Source organism: Lynx canadensis, chromosome B3 (genome assembly GCF_007474595.2).
Source record: "Lynx canadensis isolate LIC74 chromosome B3, mLynCan4.pri.v2, whole genome shotgun sequence".
In the NCBI taxonomy this organism is placed as follows: domain Eukaryota; kingdom Metazoa; phylum Chordata; class Mammalia; order Carnivora; family Felidae; genus Lynx; species Lynx canadensis.
The window spans coordinates 115,264,275-115,279,182 of NC_044308.2; the positions used below are offsets into that span (position 1 = coordinate 115,264,275).

The following is a 14,908-nucleotide window of genomic DNA, read 5'->3' on the forward strand; positions in this document are numbered from 1 at the left end:
TTAGACTTCCAAAATGGCCATGGCCATGGCACCGTGCAAGGGACCTTTGACGAGATCAGCTGTGGGGCTCACATGTTATGGGTCTGGGCACAGCACCCTTCTGATGATGATTTTATTTCTGTAGACAAAGATGCCCACACATCACTTGGGGTCCCCACGCTGTCCATAGTTGCTTCCACTGCCAGCTCCGTGGCACTCATTCTCCTCCTCGTGGTGCTGTTTGTACTGCTGCAGCCGAAGCTGAAGTCGTTCCATCACAGCAGGTGAGGCCCGTGGTCGGGGGCAGCGGGCATCGCCATGAGGCCTGGCCTTTGACTGCAGAGGGGTGCTTGTGGGCCTGGCAGCCTCTTCTGATGTGTGTGCCCAGGGGAAGGGGAGGGCCCTGCCATGTGTTTAACTCCTGGATATGCCTGGCACTGTGCTTATCATTTTGCTTATCACTAGCTTAATCCTCATTGGATCACTGCAGATAAGGAAGCTGAGGCTCAGAGAGATTAAGTCAAGGTCATGACTCCTCTAGATGATAACCACCATGGAGATTTGGACCCAGACTTGTCCAACCCCCAAGCCTTGTCATTTGCCCTATACCAGTGGCTCTCAAAGTGTGGTTCCAGCAGCATCAGCATCACCTGGGGACTTGTTAGGAATGAGAATTTTCAGGCCCCACCCCAGACCAACTGAATGAGAAACTCTAGGGCCGAGACCCATCCACGTAGTTTCATAAGCCCTCCAGGTGATTCTGAGGCAGGCTCTGTTTGCGAGCCACTGCCCTGGCCCCCTAGTTCCCAATCCTGACTGCACATACAGGCATCTGTAGGGAATTAAACACAAATACCAACACCTAAGCCTCTATCCCCAGACATTCTGATTAATTTGGTTTGGAGTGGGAGCCTAGCATTAGTGTTTTTTGTTTTTTATTTTATTTTATTTTTTTTAATTTTTTTTTTTTTTAATGTTCATTTATTTTTGAGGGAGACAGAGCGTGAGCAGGAGAGGGGCAGAGAGAGAGGGAGACACAGAATCCGAAGCAGGCTCCAGGCTCCGAGCTGTCAGCACAGAGCCTGACACGGGGCTCAAACTTACAGACCGTTAGATCATGACCCGAGTCGAAGTCGGACGCCCACCCAGGCACCCCTGTTTTGTTTTTGTTTATTTTTGAGAGAGAGAGAGAGAGAGAGGGAGAGAACGAGCGGGGGAGGGGCAGAGAGAGGGGGAGACAGAGGCCCCAAAGTGGGCTCTCTGCTGTCAGCATAGATATGGGGCTTGAACCCATGAAACGTGAGATCACGACCTGAGCCAAAGTTGGACGTTTAACCGACTGAACCATCCAGGCACCCTGTGGCATTAGTGTTTTTTAAAAAGCTCCCAGTGGTTTTAATGCGTGGCCAGGATGGCAACCACTGTGCCATACTGTGCTAGAAACAGAGGAAGTGGGGGTTTTTGCCCACCTTTGTCACTTTCCTTTTTCCAGTTGAGTGGGCTGCCCACAAGTCATCCCAGACTGGGTAGATGGGGGAGGGGATGGCAGTGGTGGGGGACTGGCCCTGAGGGTATCCCTTAGGGGAAACTCTGCCCCCGGGGCTGTCACGGCCCCCTGCAGTTTTTTGGGCTGCCCGGCAGCTCCTCATTCCCCTGAGAATAGTTGATGTGCACTCACAGCCCTTTATCAGTCACTGTCGTCATCCACAGGCACAGAGGAACAAGCTAAGTTGTGTTAAATCAAATGCTTCCTGGTCTGGAATTTACAGACCAGGCTCAGGCTAAGTTTCATCTTTGTGTACTTGTGTGATTTTTCTTTCTTCTTTCTATTTTGTTTTTTTCAGGGGCCGGGCGGGGGGGGGGGGGGGGGTAGTAGCTATTTGTTTTTTCAAGGTTGTTACACAGTTCGTAGAATGAAGAGGAACTACTTGAAAGAATTGGCTATTTCCATGTAAAGTCAAGCTGGTCTGTTTGTTGCTTCATCCAAATTAGGGAGTATTTTCCCTTTGTAGTTACCTGGTAAGTGTGTTAAAAGTAATTGGCTGATTTTGCCTGACTTGAGTGGAAGAAAGATTTATTTGTTTGTTTGTTTGTTTGTTTGTTTATGGGCTCTGTTCAAATTTTGTACTGTGTTACACATATTACTTTTTTTTAATTAAAGGTTTTTTTTTTTTTTATGTTTATTTATTTGAGAGAGAGAGACAGAGAGTGAGCAGGGGAGGGGCAGAGAGAGAGAGAGAGACAGAATCTGAAGCAGGCTCCAGACTCCAAGCTGTTAGTTGGAACTCACAAACCATGAGATCATGACCAGAGCCAAAGTCAGATGCTTACCCAACTGAGCCACCAAATTAAGGCACCCCTTAATTTTTTTTTAATGTTTATTTATTTTTGAGAGAAAGAGAGACAGAGCATGAGCAGGGAGGGGTAGAGAGAGAGGGAGACACAGAATCTGAAGCAGGCTCCAGGCTTTGAGCTGTCAGCACAGAGCCCGACATGGGGCTCGAGCTCACAAACTGTGAGATCATGACCTGAGCCAGAGTTGGATACTTAATCGACTGAGCCACCCAGGCGCCCCCACGTATTATATTACTTTTTAAACAACAACAACAAAATGCATTTTGAATAACAGAAGCTAAGCACGTACCAGAATGCACAGTGCTTTCTGTGTCACCTTGCCATCAGTTTCCCTTCCTTCCAGAAACCTCCAGGCACTTCTGAGTACCACTTCTGTCATCCTCACAGTGTCTATGCCATTTGAATTGGTAGCATAGATTTTATCTGCAAGTACAGATGAGGAAATTAAGAGCTAATAACAGTCTAGCAATAGTAATGTGGTCCAGTCATGGAGCTTCTGTGTGTTCTGGTGTAATACCCTGAGGAGAACACAGCATCACAAATGATACAGTGTTCCAGGCAAAAATTGACTGGAATCTTAATCCCAAGGAAACAATTAAGTCCGGACTGTGGACTGTGGGACATCATGGGAGACAACTGGCCTTGATTCTAACAAAAAGTATCCTTGTCATGAAGGAGAAGCTATCGTGGACTGTTCTAGAGGAAAGGAGATAGAATAGGACTAACCGCAATGCATGAGCCCTAATTGGGTCCCTGAAAACAAACGAGACTGCAGCCGAAACAGATATATTTTGGGGTATTTAGGAAAATTTGAATGACAGTATTATACCACTGTTAAATTTCAAGGAGGTAATAATGTTGCAGGTATGCAGAAGAGGTTCTTCGGAGGGGTGTGCTGCTGAATAATGTTCTATTTAGCCATAAATAACTTACTTTCAGAATGGTTCAGGAAAAAAGTGTGTTTATATCAAAAAGTGATAAAAAAAAAAAAGGTGTTTGCATAAATAAATCTCACACAAAGTTCAGTAAAAGAAGCCAGATACACATACACATATGTACACACACATTCACTGTATATCCCATTTATATAAAGATCAAAAATACGCAAAACTCAACTGTGGTGTTGAGGGGTTCATTTTAGGCAGTAAAACTATTGAAATAGAAAGCAAAAGCCTGATTGTCATGTAAGTTAGGATAGTGGTTACTTCCGGTGTGAGGAAGTAGGGAGTAATCGGGACAGGAAGCAAGGGTGTGTGGGTGCTGGCAGCATGTTCTTTCTTGACCTCGGTAGGGGCAGTACCTTTGGGATAAAACAGTAAGCTGTATATTTTTCTATTTTGTGTGTGTGTGTATGTTGTAATTCACATATAATTTTTTTAAGTTAAAGGTAAAAAGGCAAGCAGGGCACCTGGGTGGCTCAGTCGGTTAAGCGTCCAGCACTTGGTTTCAGCTCAGGTCATAATCTCACGGTTCGTGGGTTCGAGCCCCACATCAGGCTCCACTCTGGTGGTGTGGAGCCGGCTTGAGATTCTCTCTCTCCCTCTCTCTGCCCCTCCCCCCCCACATGTTGTCTCTGTCTCTCTCAAAATAAATACACTTTAGGGGCGCCTGGGTGGCGCAGTCGGTTAAGCGTCCGACTTCAGCCAGGTCACGATCTCGCGGTCCGTGAGTTCGAGCCCCGCATCGGGCTCTGGGCTGATGGCTCAGAGCCTGGAGCCTGTTTCCGATTCTGTGTCTCCCTCTCTCTCTGCCCCTCCCCCGTTCATGCTCTGTCTCTCTCTGTCCCAAAAATAAATAAACGCTGAAAAAAAAAAAATTAAAAAAAAAAATAAATACACTTTAAAAAAATTGAATGAAATAAAGGGCAAGTACAGTATCTGAGTCACAGGAATAGAATTCTTCACATTTTGACTCCGGCGTCCCAAGACCACAATGCTTCTTTTCCCTCTCCTTTTTTTAACCACTGCTGCATGGAAATTTAATTCACACACCACACAGTGTGCCCACTTAAAGCGTTCAGACACTATACTCACAGATATGTGCAAGCATTACTCTCTTACTTTCCTGTCCTCCCTGTGCTGCATACTGTGCTGCATACTTTATTTCTACGTCTCTAGGTTCCTAGTTTTTACACCATATGAGAGGGCTGGGTGCCTGGGTGTCCCAGAGGGTAAGAGCCCAGGAACTGGATTCACATCCCAGCTTCTTCCCGCACCAGCTGTGTGACTGGGCAGGGTACTTGACTTCTCTAAGCCTCATCTGCATTCTTGGTGAATCTGTACCTGAAAGGGCTCACCTGCGGGTTCAGTGGGATAAAGCGCTTAGTGCTGTGCCTGGCACGTTGTAAGTGCTCAAAACTGGTTGGCATTGTTGGTGTCGTTGTTGGTATCTATTTCTTTGTGTATTTTCATTCTTCCTTTGTCTTTTTCTCTTCTGGATGCAGGCGCGACCAGGGGGTATCTGGCGACCAGGTTTCCATCATGGTGGATGGAGTCCAGGTTGCGCTACCGTCCTACGAGGAAGCTGTATACGGCAGTTCCGGTCACTGTGTGCCTCCTGCTGACCCCAGAGTGCAGATCGTGCTGTCAGAAGGGTCTGGGCCCAGTGGGAGGAACGGACCAAGGGAGCAACAGTTGCAGGACCAGGGGGCCTGTTCCTCTGCAGGCGGAGAGGAGGAGGCCCCGGGCCAGTCTGGACTATGTGAAGCCTGGGGCTCTCAGGGCTCAGAGACTGTGATGGTGCATCAGGCAACCACCTCTTCCTGGGTGGCCGGCTCAGGGAACAGCCGAGTGGCATACAAAGAAGCCCCAGATTCAGAGAACAGTGACATACAAAGCCTTTTATCCCTCACGTCGGAGGACTACACAGATGGTAGGTGGTCTGCACTGATTGTGAATTATGAGCTGCTCGGGGGCCTTGCTGGGAGTGAGGAGGGACTGTGAGCCTCTCTCATAATTGGGTATTTGGAGGCAAAGGAAGATAATACCTGGGGGATTAGCCTGCAGAATAAGGCCTCACCCTCAGTTCCCGGCAGGGCTTTGGGCTCTGTGTAGGAGACTTTTGACTGTTGTCTGTGAATCTTCGTAGTTTAGAGTTTCCAAAACTATTTGTGGTCACAGGCCTGTGCTAAATCAAAGAGAGGACAGCTGGCTGGAGGCGGGAGTAGGGTCTGTTCTCTTGTGATAATTTTTATGTTCCTGAAAGGACAGGAGTGACAAAGAGGTATGGGGTCATGTTACAGAGAAAACTGGAGCCAGTCTTTCTTGCCCGGGATTCAGCAGTTTCATTTTCAACAGGACTATGCAAGTCCTGTGCTAGTTGGTTTTCTTGCACTGTGTCAGTTAAACCTCACAGCGATCCTGAGAAGTAGATACTATTACCATCCCTATTTTACGGATCAGGATACTAAGGCCAGAGAAGGTGTCACTTGCCCATTGGTAGTAGCTGAGCTGGGATTAGAGCCCGTGTTTATAACCCCACAGTGCCATGCTACCTCTCAGGTGACTCTGGGTTCTTGGTGGCAAGCCAGCCATAGAAGGAAATTGCCAACTCCTGACCTACCTGCCTCTTCTGGGGCCTGGAGAATTGAATATCGGGATTGACTCTGTCACTTTAAAAAATATCTTTATATGAAACCCCAGTGCTTTTCAGGATGCAGGCTAAACCTAGAGGTTTCCCTTTTGACAGTAGGTTTCTGCACTTACCAAGCCCCTCCGAAAACCAGTGAGGAAGACGTATGTGCCCTGGAGGTCCTGGGTGCCATTAATGTCTGAGTTTGAGAGTATCTGAAAGCACAGAAGTTGGAAATTCTTGAATGCAGATCATATTTAGGAGTTTCCTGAATCAACAGCATGCCTTCTTTCCTCTTGGTGGGATATAGAGCTGGGAAGGGGCCATTACCTAATTGACCTGCGTTTAAAGGTGGAAGCCAGTGACCCAATGGACAGCCAGCTATGCATGTTATGTGTCTGTACATTTTAAAAAAAGTTTTTTTTAATGTTTATTTTTGAGATAGTGAGAGACAGAGCGTGAGCAGGGAAGGGGCAGAGAGAGGGGGAGACACAGAATCTGAAGCAGGCTCCAGGCTCTGAGCTGTCAACAGAGCCCGACTTGGGACTTGAACCAATGAACCACAAGATCATGACCTGAGCTGAAGTCGGACGCTTAACCGACTGAGCCACCCAGGCGCCCCTGTGTGTCTGTATGTATTGACACAGGTCCCAAGTGTACTTCTCAGCCCTTATCTTTGCTAAGGAGCCCTGATGGTGCTTGCTCCTCTCCCTTCTTCTCCTCAGTACCTTGCTTTGTTCCATTTATTGAACAAACATTTTTGAGAACCTATCTTGTGTCTGGTGCCAGTTAGATTTCTGAGGTGATAGAAAGTAATTTGAAACATGCTGTCTGCCTGCATGGATTGTCTTGGGAAGATCGGGCCTATATTCAAGAAATATGGAACCAGGAGTTGTAGGGTCTGTGTCAGTGTGAGGGGCACAGAAAACAAGATACATCGGTCATTGCAGACTGCCTGTGCTGTCTGAGGCTGACAGCACCGTAGGAAATCAGGACCATGAAGCATCCATGTAACCCGATGGACATAAAAGGAGACCCGAGACCCAGGGAAGGAAGTGAGTTATTCGGTATCACACAGCTGGTGATTGGCTCTAAGGAGGAGGTAGGACCTAAGCAGGGCTCAGCAGCCTCATAGGGTGAGATTAAAGGTAGAAAGAGAAGCAATTAGACCAGCAGAGTCAAGGCAGACAGGAGATTCAAGGTGGTGGGACCAGAGGGGGTTTGAATACTAAACATTCAGAGTTTATCACACAGGTAGGGGGAGAGATGAGCAAGGAAGGCCTAAAGAAGGGGCGAAGGGTGTAGACTCCTCTAGAAGGTATGAGTGAAGCATTTTGTTTCTTCAGACCAGGGCCTGCATGGGAAGCATGCAGTGGGATCAGACGTGCTGCAGAGAGACCCAGCAGGGTAACCACTGTGCTTTCCTTCCTTCTCTTCCTGCAGATATCCCGCTGTTGAAAGAAGCATGAGTGCTGCCACGGGCCTCTCCTCTCTGCAACGGTCCTCTCTGCCCCTCTTCCCTCTCCCTGTGGGTTTGAGTACGCCATACTCCAGCCACCCTACCCGGATACCTGAGCTGCCACCTGTGTATCTGTGTATCTCTGTATCTCTGAGGGCCTCCAGGCCCACCTTGCTGGAAACTCAAGATGATTCTCACCATCTGCCCGCTGGACAGCTGGAGGAGCTGGCATTTTGCCTACTCCAGCCTTCCCATCTGTGTCGGAGACATTTGAATGTGCTGGACTGAACTCTTCCTTTCCCTGAGCCCTCCGGGTCCCCTCCAGCCAGCTCTTTGGCGGCAGACCCCACCAGCCTGCGTGGGCCTGAGAGCCGCTGTGTTTACTCGTGCCTTCCCCCACCCAGCCCATTCGGTTTCCCTGTCATGCAGGCTTGTTGCTGTCCTACAAGCCTTGGTGGCTGCACTGCTGCCCTCCGGCACACAGAGGGCCAGGCCTGGGTCTGGGTCTGGCCTGTCACCTTTAAGGGCTGGCACCACTGCCCTTAGCAGGAGCAGATCCAAAAGTGGCTCTAATTAGGGCAAGGATGTGGGTGCCCGGGCCTGCCCTGGGTTGACACCCGTGGCACATTTCTTTGGCTGAGGTTGGAGGATGTGGAAAATCACGCCAAAGCTATCCCAGCACCCAGGTGTCCCGCTCAGAGGTTCTGGCCCCTGGCCCTGTTGAGTTTCTGAGAAGCGTTGAGATCCTGAGGGAGGGAAGGAAGGTGGCTGATGGGTGATTGTCTTCCTAATATGCAAATTCTCACTTCCTACTTCTAGCACCGGCCTTCCTGGCCTTGGTCTTTTCTGTTTCACTGGAGTGTGAGGGGAAGTGGCCTGCTGCCTCCTGGGTTTGGTCCTTGGCAGCCCCAGCTTCCTTGCTGCCCACAGGGGCCCGAGGTGAATCATCGCTGGGATGGGAAAGTTGCTGAGGTGCCACGGAAGGTCTGTGTGGCCAGTGGCATTTGGGGCACGTTGCCCCGTTCTGGGTTCGTGGTGACGGAAGGGAGCCTGAGAGGCACAGACCGAGTCCCCAGGCAGCTGCAGGCAGCTCCAGCCCCGGTCCTGAGGGTCCTCGTCACCACAGTCACGTGCCTTAGTAACTGTGCCCAGGAAGCGTGCTGCTGCTTGCTGCACTGCTGCTTTCCCTGCTTGTGTTTCCCCTGCCACCCTTCCACACGCCAGCCCACCAGCGAGTCCCTGCTCTCTCCCTTGGCCCCCCTGCCACCCTTCCACACGCCAGCCCAGCAGCGAGTCCCTGGCACCTGGGGGAGGGGCCGACACTCCTGTACATCCCCCTTGCTGGTCTGCAGCAGGTGAATGCTTGCGAAGCAGCCTGGCTCCGGGTCCTGGAGTCGGAGCGGGTGGGCTCGGTGCTCCCAGATGCTCCTGCTGGGGGCTCTCGCTCTGCCACGTGTGAATGCTGACCAGGGCTGGGGTGGCAGAGCTCAGCCAGGCTACTGTCATCCTCAAAAGACGTGGCATTAAAGAATGCTTGTTTCTGTTTTGTTTTTGAAGCGCTGGGGCTGGGAGACTTGTGGCTGAGCCCACCTGTACCTCTGCTGCTCCCCAGCCGCTCTGTTTGGGATGGTGAAAACAGTAAAGAACCCAGTCTATTTTCAGTACCTGACCTAACAGGGTAGCTCCAGGCGTGGTTGGCCGCGAAGTTTAAGAGGAATGGCCTCCTCTCAGCCTCCCGCGCCACTCTCAACACGCACTTTACCACCTGCCCGCTCCCGGCCTCCTGGCGCCACTGTAGTCTTCCTTCGCTCAGGGTAAGGGCAGTGCCTTCTGGGCCTGCGGGCAACCCCACACCTCCCCCCTTCCCCACCCAGGAGCCCTCACGTGCTGTGCGCAGAGCCCTGGCTGGCGTGTTTCCATACAGAGCAGGTTGGTGAAGGTGCTGGAACACAGAAGCCTCTGAGGGACATGCTGCAGACCAGGGGGCCTGCCCTTGCCTCCAAAGAGGCCATTTCCAGAGATGTGCCTGTCAGCGGTTGCTGGCACGGGGCCCATCTGGAGGGTAGGGTCCCTACAGACCCTAGTTGCCTCCTTTACCCACAGGGGTGCCCTGTCTTCCTCCAGAAAAGACAGCAGGGACAAATGGCGATGGGGGGCGGGGGTTGGGGGCGGAATCCAAAGTCTCACTGTTGAGCCTGCAGCCTGAATTCTAGTCTAGAATATTTTTAAAAATGGAAGATCTTACCCTTTTTTATATCATTACTCTGGATCTTTCCCTCCCTAAGAGATTATGCTATTTGAGGTTTATTCAGCCGAGTAGGTGACGAACTTAGCCCTTGGGGGAAAAAATGAAAAATGAAAAGCCTTTCTTAAGCCTTCTTCCACCTTGCTCACCATTAACACTGTCCTGCGGATCACAAGCCCAGACTTGACTACCTGGTAGGAAAGAAAGTCTGGATAAATGGGAACCTAGCATACACACACCCTTGCCACCTCTCTCCCGTCCCCTCTGTCCCTGGCTTTGCTGAGGCCCAGCTCCCACGTCCCAGCTCCCACCTCCCACCTCCCACCTCCCGGGGCCTGTCGGGGGAGGATCCAGGCCTCCCATTGCAGCTGACATCCTTGCTGGCTTCTTCTCTCGCAGTTCTCTTCTCTGAAGCAGTTTCTTAGCCATCAGCCAGGTGCTGCTGTTTCTAGAGCTTCTGGGGTTTGTCCCTTTCAAGGGATTAGGGACTCCACAGCTGCCTTGAAGTGGGGCCCGGCTGAGAGACCAGGGCAGTGGCAGGTGGCAGGCTGTTGGGCAGGAGGCTGCCAAAGGATCCCAGAGCAGGTGGGAAAACCACGGCCCTGGCTTTCCCGGGCTCACCTCTAGGGGAGTCCAGCAGAGGGCTTGTCCAGGAGGGTAGCCAGCACCAAAGGACTAAAAGTGTCTTTTTGCACACATGAGCTGACTCAGTGGTTTTCTATCCTGCTGACTTGCCAGCGACTTTCAAGGGCCAGTATGTGGTGAAAATCACTTAAGGTTTCCGTCCCTTTCAATGCCTTAGTTTAGCAGATAGGCTCTCTCTTTTGCCATTTCTGAATGTTGTGTGCCGTGTTCCCATCTCACTGGTGTGAACTGTGAAATGGACTGAGTCCCAGCCACTTTGTGAGTTCTTTTGGCTTTATAAGGCACTTCAGTGTGCATTCTACTAACACTCCATTTGCAAACAGAACTTAAGCTAATGTTGTCTTCTCCATTCATCCTCCCCCTCCTCTCCCTTCTCCCCCCCCCCCCCCCCCCCCGCCAGCTTTAAAGTTCTGTGGAGAAGCCTGATGGCAAGACAGACAAAGGTAGACTTTTCCTGCTTCTTTAGTGCTGGCACAGGGATCCACAGGCATTCGGCCTTTCCCCTCCCTCCCAGTTCTGGCCACATGGCAGTGTCTCCTCCGTTCACAGGGATATCCTCACATAGAGAATGGGATATGCTGCAAACACTTCTACATCCTTGCCTTTCTTTCCTCCTGAAAGAGAATAAAGGGCCCGGAAGGGAAGTGCTACACAGGCTTAAGTCCCCGTGTGCTTGTGAGGACAGTGAGGCCGAGGGCTTCTGGGACTCCCGGCTCTCAACGTAGGGCCAGTCTTTGCTGGGGCCCGGGGAGGGGCTGAACTAGACTTTGCTTGGCCGAAGCACAGACTGAGTGGTAGAATAGCTGATTCCCTGAACAGGGAACGGCAACAGGCTCAGCTTTGCTGGGAAGCTGCCGCTCTTAATTTCCAGTTGAAAACCTAGAAGAATCTTGAATGGAAACCCCGAGGTTGAGCCCTCTGTCTGGCAGCAGAGCTGGCTGGAGGGAACGGAGGGGCACAGCACTCAGATTGCCAGGCCGGAGGAGAGATGGACGCGGGTTGCATGGCGGCCTACCACACCCCGCCCTGGCTTCTTTTCACACCACTGTGGAATCCTTTGTAGAATGGTACTCCTAGATGATGGTTTCAAACGACACATGCATCATTGACTCTGTGCAGGATGTCCCTCAATCAGTTTGGGTTTGCTTTATTTTATTTTATATATTTTTTGGTATCCTGTACATTGCGGTGGGTGTGAAGATAGTATTTTAATATTTGTACAAAGTTTAATTTAATTTTAATTGTTCTATGTATATAACTGCATTTCTAAATAATAATTAAAAAGGTTCTTATGAAGGCAGTTGTGAGCGATGTGATCCTTCCAGGAAGTTTTCATAGAAACCCTCAAGCAGGAAAAGCCTAGGTGGCAGGAGTTCCTGAAGTGGTGAAGCACCAGCTCTGGGGAGGGGCTGCCTAGCAAGAGGAGACAGGACAGGGAGAGGCGGACGGTATCGGGGAGAGGCCCCAAACCGGAGTGGAAACACACTACCGGTCTTAGGCGTTCTCAGTGTGCCAGTCCCTGTGCTGCACTGGGACTCGGCAGCGAGCAGGCCCCTGCCTTTGGGACCCGGGCACAATTACTGCCCTGGGAGGGCGGGCCGTCCCCACAGCGTGCAGTGCTGATCAGGGAAGCCACGCTGGGTGGGGCACAGGAAGCATCTTTTGGATGGAAGGGCAAAGAAGCTGTGATGGGAAGGGCCGTACCGCCAGGCTAAAGGGCGGGACACCACACATGCGTGGACGCCAAGGCAGCAGAAGGCACATTCAGTGGAGGAAGGGAAAAAAAGGGGCGCAGGGCTGGGGGGACAGTGGCTCAGCACAGGGCAGGAGAGGGCAGCGGGGGCTGGGTCCTGGAGGCCCTCCAAGCAAGGAGTGGAGAAGTTTGACTTCATCTTCAGGGTAGCCGGAAGCACTTGGACAGTGTTAAGTAACAGAATGATGTAGTAAGCTCCACTTTTCTGGGAGGACGCTCTCCCCCTCACTTAAGACTGTTCAGGGGGATAAAACGTACTTTACCTGGAGACCACTTAAGAAGTCGGTCTTGGGAGGAAGGCACCTTGGGCAGCTAACCATCCCCTTCCCTGAGGTGGAGAAGCAGAAGACACGGTCTGGGGTGGGGAATGATGGAGATCTCAAGACCAGAGGGCAGAGCACACAGAGGTGGAGACGTCATTGCCTGGTAGGAGAGGCCAACAGTGAACAATCACAAAAGGTGGTAAGGGCGTGAGAAGAGGGAAGAGCAGGGCACTGTGGGATAGAAAATCAGGCCACTTTTTTTTTTTTTTTTTTTTTAGATCAGGCTGCTCTCAACGTTGTCCTGGGGTCACGGTCAGGATGTGTTTCTCTAATACTTAAAAGTGTCGGGAAAATGTTTTAGGAGCATCTGTGCCAAGTCTCCACCCCAGTCCTCAGTAGGGTCCGCACAAACATCACTGCCATTAGTTGTAAGGAGGTGAAGGGAAGAGCGCTTTGCCAGCTTTTGAAAGTAATGGTGGTAACAGCTAATACTTGCTCGCTGCGTACCTGGCAGAGTTCTACGCGCTCGGTGTGTGTACCCCCAGGGCCACAGAGCGGCTCTACGAGGCAGGTGCCCTTATCGCTCAGAGCTCCAGGCCACATATAATGAAACCGAGGCATAAAGAGGTGGATTAACTTGCCCAAGGTGGGGTCAGGATTGAATTCAAACCCAGGTAGTTCTGCTGAAGTGTTCCCCTCCCTGTCCCATTGTCCCATTCCCAACCCATCTGACACTGCCTGCCTCCCAAGGCCCTTACTGCCCTCCTTCTGCCTTTCAGTCTCTGTTCCAACCAGTGAGCTTCAGGCAGAGGAAAAACTAATTTCATGGCATGGCAGGGAAATGGCACACCCTTCAGTAGGATAACAGATGACCTAAGGGTCAAAGAACGGCAGGTGCCCAGCAGTGTAGGGAGAGGGGGCATTTCAGCTCCGCAGACCATGATAAATACGTTCACAAAGCGGCAGGAATTGTTCCTCCACGAGAAAAAAAAAACATATATGAAGAGGAAAGACTGCTTATTTCCTTGATAGATAAGCCTTCTTTGTCACTGGAAAACTGGCAGAAACGTGTCCCATCAGGTAAGGAATGCTGGGGAAGGGAGACTTTCCAACGTGGGGTCAACCTGGAGTTGTTACCTTTCTCTTAAAAGACAGATGAGGGAGGACAAAGGCAAAAAGCCACAAAACCTGCAGAGCCTGGGGGGGGGGGGTTGGGGGGAGGGCTGGCTTTGAAGTGGTTGCCGCAGGTGGGGAAAGGTGGTGGGAGGAGAGAAAAGGAATTTCCTGCCCTGCTGCTGAACCCCCCACCTCCCCGTCTGGAAAGCGGAGAGCCCTGGACAACGACGAAAGTAGTAACCTCTCAGGTAGGTCTTTCTCCGATCGCGTAGAAGTATTTTTAAATATGCGAAAGTAACACATACTTCAGAAAATTGAGAAAACCTACCACCTCCTGGTAATGTGGTTCTTTTTTCTATGCCTAAATATAGTTTCCTCTTTTAAAAAGATCACTTTTATGTTTTGTTTAATGTTTATTTATTTTTGAGATCGTGGGGGCAGAGGAGGGGCAGAGAGAGTGGAGGAGGGGACGGACACAGAGGATCCAAAGCAGGCTCTGCGCTGTCAGCACAGAGCCTGACGCGGGGCTCCAACTCACAAACTGCCAGATGGTGACCTGACCCGAAGTTGGACGCTCAACCGACTGAGCCACCCAGGCGCCCCTAAAAAGATCATTAAAAAAATTATTTTTTAAGTTTACTTATCCTTAAGAGACTGAGAGAGCACAATTAGGGGAGGGGCAGAGAGAGAGGGGAAGCAGGCTCCAGGTTCCGTACTGTGAGCACAGAGCTCAGTGCAGGGTTTGAACCCACGAACCGTGAGATCATGACCTGAGCTGAAGGCAGACCCTTAACCGACTGAGCCCCCCAGGCACCCCTAAGAAGATCATTTTTAAATAGTATTTTGATTTCTTAATCTTCACAGTCTACTTTAATCTCATAAAACATCCATCTACATAATTTTTAATGGTTGCAGTTTTCCATCCTATTGGTAATTTAGACATTTGGATTACCAAAACTTTTAAAAAGTTCTAATAACCAAGGGTTTGATAGTATTTTAAATTATTTCCTTGAGATAAACTACTGGAAATGGAATGCTAGATCAAAAGAAATCCACATTTTAGTGGCTTTTGCTATATCTCAAATTGCCCACCGAGAAAGTTATTCCAAATTATACTCTCATTGGCAGTGTGTGTTTTCCCACAGCCCTGCTAGCATGGGGGATTATCATTTTAAAAAATGTGCCAGTTGAAAGAAAATGGCATTGTTTTGATTTACACTTGTGTCATTATTCCTGAAGTTAAAGTATGGTTTGCCTACTCTTTATAACAAGACATAGAAGACCTTGAAAATTGTGCAGGTTTGGCGTCCAAGATGTCCATGTTTGAGATGAAGTCAAAACTGTGATTTCCCCTCTAAATAATGCATGATAGATAGATGGATGATAGATGATAGATAGACAGACACATAGATGATAGATATACATACATAGGTCACTCTCCTAAGCTCCCTAGTGGTAGAGGAACATGGCAGGGCTTAGGGACCGTCCCATCCCATGCCAAGAGGTGAACAGCTATTTGGCAT

General features: G+C 50.2%; 1 protein-coding gene across 2 annotated transcripts in view; it reads left to right on the forward strand.

Annotated features, from left to right (window-relative positions):
• The window catches only part of SUSD6 (sushi domain containing 6), a 98,312-nt gene extending 86,281 nt beyond the window's left edge, over positions 1-12,031 (forward strand). For both annotated transcript variants that reach the window (XM_030319420.1, XM_030319421.1), the window contains exons 4-6: positions 125-263; positions 4,778-5,205; positions 7,348-12,031. In XM_030319420.1, the coding sequence (XP_030175280.1) occupies positions 125-263; positions 4,778-5,205; positions 7,348-7,373 (593 nt within the window). In that variant the 3' untranslated portion in view covers positions 7,374-12,031. The remainder of the gene's footprint in view (positions 1-124; positions 264-4,777; positions 5,206-7,347) is intronic.
• Positions 12,032-14,908: the final 2,877 nt, after the last annotated feature.